This window comes from Cucurbita pepo, chromosome 4, assembly GCF_057944985.1.
Source record: "Cucurbita pepo subsp. pepo isolate OVF chromosome 4, ASM5794498v1, whole genome shotgun sequence".
Taxonomy (NCBI): domain Eukaryota; kingdom Viridiplantae; phylum Streptophyta; class Magnoliopsida; order Cucurbitales; family Cucurbitaceae; genus Cucurbita; species Cucurbita pepo.
The window spans coordinates 2,153,962-2,163,138 of record NC_141801.1 but is presented as its reverse complement, the minus strand read 5'-3'; the positions used below and the strand labels follow the sequence as shown (position 1 = coordinate 2,163,138).

The window sequence follows — 9,177 nt, the reverse complement described above, 5'->3', positions numbered from 1 at the left end:
CTTGGGTTTCGTTTACGTTGGTTGTCGATCGAATGAAGTGTTCAAATAAAGACCAATACTCATTTGTAATACAGAAAACTTGGGATAACATGCACCCATGAGAAGGCATAGTATTGGCATTCCTCCAAGCATTGAAAAAGGATCACCAATAACTCATCATGAGAAGGCAAAGTGTGAAGAGATATTGCATACATTGTCATCTCTCAAATTTAAACACAAATGTAAAGTAGAGAATGCAGAATTTTTAGTCTACGATTTACAACCTTATATTTTATTCACAAGTATAAATACAGGCAGCTTACTGGCGAAGTCCTTCAGGCAAGGCCACCACCTTATGAAAGGGTACTGTTCTCTGGGGCAACGTCGATGACCCGTCTTCCTCGTCGTCGTCAAATTCCAACAAGTAACTGTCCAGAAGAAAACACGAGGATGAATTTGTAACGCACGACAGATCATGTAGTTTCGTGTTGTTTCTACGTAGTGATGAGTTACAAAAGTTGGAATGGACGGTAAAGATCATGAACACACATCATTTGACATGAAAAATAATCAAGAATTGAAGGGGAGAAACTTTTTCAGTTGAAAATTGGTACAAGACAATAGGTCGGAATCGGGACCGATGGCAACACCCAAAGCAAATGAAACAGGAAAATCAAACCACATCGAACCATCCCGAGGCAACGTAATTGACCATGCCGAAAAGTGGTACTAGAAAGATCAAAAGTGGTGGCAATATATATCATAAATGGGAAAAATAAACTCAAAACAGAAACAACACACGAATACCTTAAAAGTACTTCTTTTCCTAAGCACCTTTGATGTCATGACAAATTTTAAAAGATAATTTTAAAGGACTAAAAGCTCTTTCCACCCTTCTGAAAGTCATCCTAAGTTCCCCCTAAACCCTTTAAGATCAAGTCAAAATAGCATTTGGGTGACCGAGTTCAAACACGAGGAAGCCCTCATTGAACCCATCTAAACTTCGAAAGAGATCAAAACGGACGGCAGAAAAGGTAACGTTTTCCCCTATATTTCATTGCCAATCAAGAGATGTTATTTCACATGAGAAATTAAAGCAAAATAGCATTTGGATGACCGAGTTCGAAGACGAGGAAACCCTCATTGAACCCATCTATACCTCGAAAGAGATCAAAACGGACGGCAGAAAAGGTAACGTTTTCCCCTATATTTCATTGCCAATCAAGAGATGTTATTTCACATGAGAAATTAAAGCAAAATAGCATTTGGGTGACTGAGTTCGAACACAAGGAAACCCTCATTGAACCCATCTATACCTCGAAAGAGATCAAAACGGACGGCAGAAAAGGTAATGTTTTCCCCTATATTTCATTGCCAATCAAGAGATGTTATTTCACATGAGAAATTAAACGAACCAAAATGCCAATCAAAGAGTGGAAAATCAGAGTAGAAATGAAGTGATGAACTTTAAAATATTCATAAAAAGAAAAGGTAACTTACTCATCTGTCTTCCTCTGGAAGCATGCGGAGTTATCAAAAGGATGCCATCCGTTTCAAAAGAAATTTACTTGTCAGTCGGTTGTACATAAAATAAATAAGTATAATGTATGTTAACACAGCCTAAGAGGTTAGAAGCAAGAGAGTTGAGACAGGTTTGTGTTGCTATAAATATAATAGAAGAAGGTGTGTGAATGAGATGATAATGACCTTGCGATGACCGTTGACAACCGTTGCCCTATAAAGAGCGGTTGTTCCTGGATAAACAGCTAAAACGCGTCTTCCAGGTAGGAATTCAGGGACAGTAGAAGGATCATTTCGTTTTGGAAAAGGAATGATGGCTGACATTGGTAACTTGTATTTTCTGAAATTCAATTGAATTAAAAAATGGATGATTAGGTATCGAACTGCATAAAGAACTTTAAATGCAAGGATATAATCACATAGCTTTACCTCTGCCCTCCACCTTCATCTTCATCGCCTGGCTCTTCATCTAGTACTTCAAATCTGTGCATATGCATATTACATAATACACAACGAAATATCTATCGTAATGTAGATTTGATGTCTAAAAACGTATCATCATTTATGTTGTCTTTTTTTTTTTTCATATGAAAAATCACCCATGAGATTGCATCAAGATTAGTGTCAAACTTACAGCATGATGCAACTCAATCTTAGACCAACAACTACGAATGTGGAAAGAAAATACGATTTTCAATCAAGATGTAAAACAATAATGAATGTCATGTTTTAAATGATTTGATTGGTTGTAAAAATTCATAACGTAAGCTCTAAATGATGTCAGACAGTGCACGCAATCAAACATGTAAAACAATAATGAATGAGAAAGCAAGGAGCACAGTTGAACAGTTGAAATGATGAATTTGTTAGATTTTAAATGGTTGCAAGTCTAAATTAGATTGTTGTTTTTTTTATTTATTTTCAGAGAATTATATGTCCCTTTAATAAGAAAAGACCTACTAAATCTAAATCGATGAATAATCTAAATTCACTAGATATTAGGTAATCTAATTAAATCCCTAGATAATAGTTGATAAGATAGCAATAAATCACTGGTTACTAGGTCCCAATCAATATAAATTAGGGAGGTCAATTGCTTTCCTCATTTAATGGGATTACACAAATATTCTTCGACGTTCCATTTCAAGCTGATCAACACTCCCCCTCAAGCTGAATAATAAATATCATTCATTCTCAACTTGAACACTAACTCACGAATTACACAAATATCTCAGTCCTTCAACACCTCCTCAACCTGGGAATGAATATATCTATTACTCAGCTTGGACTAATTAGGTTTATGGCAATATTGATCACACGACTTTGACGATACAACTTCAACGTCAAGGCACAACTTCAACGGTAGCTATGAAAGCTCTGAATACATTTGGTCCAGGTGGATGATCGATAGCTATGAAGGCTCCAAATAAATTTGTCAATGGTAGCTACGAAGAGTCTTAATAAATTTGTCAACGGAAGCTATAAAGGCCCCGAATAAATATGTAAACAGTAACTATGAAGACTCTAAACAATTTTTTCAACGGTAGCTATGAAGGCTCCGAATAAATTTGTCCATGGTAGCTATGAAGGCTCCGAATAAATTTGTCCATGGTAGCTAAGAAGGCTCCAAACAAATTTGTCCACGGTAGATATGAAGGCTTCGAATAAGTTTGTCCATAGTAGCTATAAAGGCATCGCCTTGGTAAGCCAATTACAAAACATGTTTTTTTATTAGGTACCCTGGGTTTCCCCCAAATCAAAAGCAAAATGGTCTGCCTCTCGGGTCTCGTCAAGCAATTCGATTTAGCAAGAAACTTCGGCGTCACCAAACGAGTGGCAGATTTTCACTCATTAAGCTGATTCAGAGAGATAACTTGGGCTTTAGACACTCGCCCTACTTCTAAATCTCGGTCTTTTCGGATGATCAACCACATTAGGACTGAGACACAACTTCCAAAGGGGATTGCTCTAAAATGGCATTCATTCTCCCTGGCTAAAAAGAAAGGCTTTGAATAAATTTGTGTTAGCTATGAATTTCTTTTGTTAGCACATCCGTCAGTTGAAGCCGTGAGAGAATATAACTCATGCATACTATCCCTTGGAGCACAACCACGGGCCACGGGCGTTGCTCGCCTCTCTCGTGCTCACTCCTCATGGAGTGTGTGGTTCAGTTGGTAACTCTACTGCAATAGGGTTGGACTCATGATCTACAAAGTAGACTTTCTATAGTGGCCTTTCTTAAGGTACCGTCTGATTCTTCCATACGGGAATTGGAATCCAGACTTGATGGATTTGGTGATCTTAGTTTTGTCGCCTCATTTTCTTCCTACAACGCCTTTGGTTCCCTCCATTACTAAATACTTCAAACCCAAATCTCAGAATTTGTTACTTTATGATGACGATTGGAAGAATGACTTGAGATTTTTCTGACATAATGAATTGGTGGGTCTTGGTCTGGAGGAAAATATGGTATGGAGCAAAATTTACCCAAGTCACGACGAAAAAAATCCTACCTTGAATGTGGTGGGTTTGCAGAACAGTGGATATACTTATTTGTTGAATTTGAAAAACAATGGAGGCTTGCCGAATGGAATTTTCTGGGCAGTGCTTGCCGAATGGATATGGGCTTGCAGAAACAGAATTTTATTTAGAATTTTGCCGAATGGAACGTATTTGCGGTAGCTATGAAGGCTCCAAATAAAACTTGACAACAGCTATAAAAGCTCTTAATTAATAAAACTTTATATGATGGATGATCGGCAGCTATGAAGACTTCACCGATTGAGTTAGGGTTTGGCTTTAGTCAGATTTTCTAGAATAGAAAAGCTCTGATACTATGTTGCAAATCTAAATTAGCTTCTGGTTTTTCTTATTTATTTTTAGAAAACTACATGCCCCTTAGAGAGGTCAACTACTTCCCTTATTTAATGGGATTACACAATTATCCTTCGACACTCCTCCTTAAGTAATAAATATCATTCCTTCTTAACTTGGCTATTAACTCATGAATTACACGAATATCTCCTAAGGCTAATCCTTCGACATAAATCATCAGAGCTCTGTATCTCATTTTTCAATAATATTTTGCATATACCTCCATATTAACTATTACCTATAGTTATCTCCAAAAGGGGAAACTGACACAAAGTCACAAGTCATTGATTACTAATATTGAGTAGCCTGTGAGAAGGCAATGTTGAAATTTGGTCTTCTCGAAAAGAGGGGCCCTATAAGTTATGAGTTGTTTATGAAAGATAATTCCTACTAATTAGTTGCTTTTCTTTTCAAATAAAAAAAATAATTCAACTCAACTTCCATCAGACCTTTCTCTTAAGGATTTGCTAGTATAATTGAACTTACAGTTTTGTCTCCTTATCGAAGTGCATCACTTTTACAATAAACCATTCATCCTTCTCAGCCCCATCTGGTGTCACCCTGGCTGCCACCTGAATATAAGAGGAGATGATAACTAAATAACTGCTTCTAGTTGAAATTAATCAAAGCAAAGCAATTGAATTATTTTTAGCAAAAAAAATAATAAAAAAATATAAAAACAGAGACAAACAAACTGGCAGATGACATTCAGACCTGTTCATCCTTCAGATTAGCACAAGCCTCAAGGTTTCTCATGGCAGGTGAAAGCCGAGCATTATCTGGATCTGCCTTCATTCTCTTCGCTTTCTCTGCCATATACATTGAAATGAGAAAATCTACAGATAACTGCTTCATAACATATCTTCAAAATCTAACAAGAGAAGCAGAAATACACTAATGGCTGTTTGCTAATAAGGGAAACAATAGTAAGGAATTAATGATTGCTTTGCAGTTGATAGTCATAAGTAGCTATATAACTAAATCAAAGATGTCATTCTAGGCAATCCTTTCCCCATGGTTGAAGGTGAGAAAAATATCGAGCAAACAAATACAAAAGCCAATTTCCTTTCCCCTATCATCCATTTGTAGCAATCATAAGTGCAGATATATTCGTACCTACACAGATGTGTGCGTTTGGTAATCAGAATAGGTAGAACAGATGGACATAAAGCTGTCTCCTCAAGAATAGAAACTCAAAATTTCTATTTCAGACACCATCAGTATGTCCACAAGTATTAGACAACATTATATACAGTAACAAAGGTAATAAAGCAACTCAATTCATGGCTCAAATTAATCGACCATCCATAAAGAAAGCTTCAAATTCAGGAGTAACAAAGGAAAGAAAACACATTTAGTATTCAAGCTTCCAATAAAATCAAAAGGAGTCCAGTTTTCTCGACTGTGACATCTATTAATACTACCTTTCTGTTAATTATGATTAGTTCTTATTTGAACATAAATGAGTCTCGTCCTGTAGTTAACCAAGTGTGTAGTAATTGGACAGGAGTAAATGGAACAGAAGAATGGAAAACATGATTGCATCTCTGTTCAAGATAATGTTAACATATCTTAAGAATTGTCATTTATCAAAAGCCTGAATTAAAAATCTCTTTGAAGTTATTATTAAAACACAGTATAGTTGAATAATTATTGCAAACACCTATCCTTCTCCTTGGTTGCCCAGGAGGTCCAGCGGGCAGCAAAGTTTCAAGTTGGCCCAATAAGGTTGTGGAAACGCTGCAATAAAAAATATGGACTTCAATGCCAGGTGCAATAGTTGTGATACAGATACACTGAGGGTAGATAAATGATTTTTACTCGTACGTATCTAGGACACGCAAAATGTAAAACACGATTAAACAGACTCTGAAGTATGAATTTCAAGGAAAATTAGAGTAAACCTACCTCACTTCATCCTCTGAAAGCTGTTTTGCTTGAGTATATAAATGCTTCAGTTTTGACAATGAATTATCCCCAGGCTTTTCAACCACCTTAGGAGCTGCAAACAACCAAATACGGAACATTAGTAAAAATAGAACTCTTTAGAAGCACCGGACAGGAAGAGAGGTGATTAACTCCTGAACATTTTGTACTCTTCTGTTTTAGTTAACAATCGAAAAACAATTAAAATTATTGAGGTTATCATCCTCACCTTCCAAATTCATACAAACATTGAAGCTCTATAACAAAATTTTGGATATAACATTTGCCTTATTACATATTACCTCATTGTCATCATTTAGTAAACACAATAATCAAATATAAGATGTAATGATACATTTCAAATTTCCATCATAAAAGAATATGGTAGAGGCTGGCCTTTGCACGACATACATGAAAAGATTCATCAAACTATGATCCAACAATACTACAATGCACCTTTTTCATGAACTTGTTATATAACGTCACTGCCTTGACATCTCTAACAAGTATCCCGCCAAGCGGAATAACTATCTGCACACCCATAATTATGACTGTATATATCCACCCTCCCAGAAAACTGAGAAAAAAAAAACAAAAAACAAAGTAGCATTTGATCCTCTTAACACAGTAGAAAATTGATAGGACAATAAATTGGTTTGGTTTAGTTAATTAAGATAGTTTAGACTGATAGCTTTTAAGTTATTCTTATATAGCCTTTGTTATTTAGTGTTGTCTTTTCTTATCATTGTATTATTATAAATAAAATGCTTTGAATGCTACTGAATTGTTTTCAGAAAGTTTCCTCTTATTTCAGGTTGAACCATTGAAGCTCATTGAATCAGTCTCTTTGTCAAGAAACACTTAAAATTTAGCCTACAGCGTACAAAAATCCGGCATAAAATTTTACAGAAACCCCAAATTTTTCATCGATCACTGAATATCAGCTCCTTAACAAACTCAATTATTGTTCCCAAAAAGAAAAACGAAACAGACTCAAGTAATTTCCAGGAAAATTCCAAAATGCAACAACTCTCAGATTATCGTAACCTCGCCCAAATTTCAACCGTCAGTTCATCAACTATGAAAAGCAGCAGCAGAGCAAGAATCGACGATTTTGGTCAATTCCGACCAGCTTGATCTCAAAAAATAATAACAAAACACCAAACTGATAAAAGAAAACAACTATGATTCGACGAAAAGCTTTAAGAACGAAAGAATACTCACTGGCGAGGAGTTTCTTGTGCATCTTGTTAATCTCAAGAACAACAACCTCCTGCTCCTTCCGGAGCCGATCGAGCTCCTTCGTGTTAACCAAAATCCCGTCAATGTCGAGCGACGACATTGCTCAGTGGTCCGAGTTGGAAATTTTAGCGCTAATCAAACCAAACTGTTGAAGAACAACAACAAAAAATCTAAATCCTACCTAAAAATTTGGGCTTCTGGGTTCCCTCATTCAATGCCCCTCTTCCAACTGAAACTTTATATATAATTTTGTTTTTCCCCTCTAAAAATTTCTAGAGAGAGATGGGGGAGCTGAGAGAATTGCATGGTTGTGAAGAAGCGTTATACATTATTTATTTATTTATTTATTTATTATATATAAAATAAATAAAAAAATTAAGAATTATTAGAAATCCTTACCAATAAAAATAGAATTGGGATCGAAAGTATGATCTTCATTCATGTTTACCACGTTTAAATAGGATACAAACTATCGACTAATACCTAAAAATATGAAAAATATATAACTAATTCAATCTTGTAAATAAATAAAATATACCGTTAATCAAATCTAACATAAAATATATTACTACAAATATACTCCTAACTAATTATTAAAATATATCTCCAAAATACCATATCTTAATAAAAATAATTCTCAAAATTTTATTTTATATATAATAAATATTTTTAAATTTTGTGATATTTTTTCTTAATTTACAAAATTATTACAAATTTTTTTAAAATTTTAAAATTTATTAGATACCAAAATAAATATTTAGAAAACAGAAAAAAAAATGTTTTTATTATAAATAATTTATTTAAATCTGATTTATTAAATTTTATTTTGATTCAAATATTTTAATATATATATATATATAAACAATTTTTGAATGATTTAAATACATGTTCGGGAGTTATTTAATCACACGAAGTGGTTTCTTTTTATTAAGGAATATGCACAAAACATCTGTAAACTATATAGATTATTACAGTGTAACGTTCAAACTATAATTGTTACTATTCAATCGGGTATTCATATGACCTAGTAACCAGACCAATCTGGACAACTTAACCCGAACCATACAAGTTGGGCAGGGTTGGGTTTATTTTTTTTAGTTTGGGTTGACATTTTTTGGTCGAGTCAACTTTAAAATAAGGTTACAATCCAACACAATCGTACCCCATTTTTTTAAAGATTAAGAATATTTAAGCTTGTAACCGATATCAGTGATGCATTCAAATCTTACATAAGATCCATTCTATCGAAAGACTAAAATCTCCATGAAAATTGATGATCCAAAAAGATCAATAAACAATATATCGATCCAAACATATCTATAAGATAGAGCCCTATCATGGGTGAAATCACGTATAAAGATCTTAAGGTCCATCCCGGACAAATCAAACAATGATCATGCACAAGTCGAGTAGATCGAACTGGCTCAAGCCCATCTATCCCAGGAGTGCACCCTCAAAACCCTCGTGTTCTTCAGTAAATATGGAAGAAGGACATGCGTCCAATATATACTCACTAAATCCTTACTCGTACCACATCTCTAAAAAAAACCTACTCGAGTCAGACATTACAATGTATAAGACCGAGCACTAGACTGACGTCGACTTATTTGGTTAACAAGTAAACTCCTATATATA

The 9,177-nt window shown here is 34.7% G+C and overlaps 1 protein-coding gene across 1 annotated transcript; it reads right to left on the bottom strand.

Annotated features, from left to right (window-relative positions):
- Positions 1 to 161: 161 nt before the first annotated feature.
- LOC111792984 (SAGA-associated factor 29 homolog A) lies at positions 162 to 7,845 on the bottom strand. Its single transcript, XM_023674628.2, has 9 exons — positions 7,525 to 7,845; positions 6,283 to 6,376; positions 6,038 to 6,114; positions 5,089 to 5,183; positions 4,861 to 4,946; positions 1,930 to 1,983; positions 1,687 to 1,840; positions 1,480 to 1,493; positions 162 to 407 (listed from the first exon to the last, which is right to left on the bottom strand). Exons 1-9 carry the CDS (start codon positions 7,640 to 7,642, stop codon positions 299 to 301), a joined length of 801 nt encoding a protein of 266 aa, XP_023530396.1. The 5' UTR covers positions 7,643 to 7,845; the 3' UTR covers positions 162 to 298.
- Positions 7,846 to 9,177: the final 1,332 nt, after the last annotated feature.

Bases quoted from the DNA above. Each gene is read 5' to 3' on its own strand.
- LOC111792984 (XM_023674628.2), bottom strand. From the start codon at position 7,642: ATGTCGTCGCTCGACATTGACGGGATTTTGGTTAACACGAAGGAGCTC. The intron at 5,184-6,037 runs GTGTTTGCAATA...TGTATATGGCAG, and splicing joins GCAACCAAGGAGAAGGATAG to AGAAAGCGAAGAGAATGAAG. The intron at 4,947-5,088 runs GTCTGAATGTCA...TCTTATATTCAG, and splicing joins CTAATCTGAAGGATGAACAG to GTGGCAGCCAGGGTGACACC.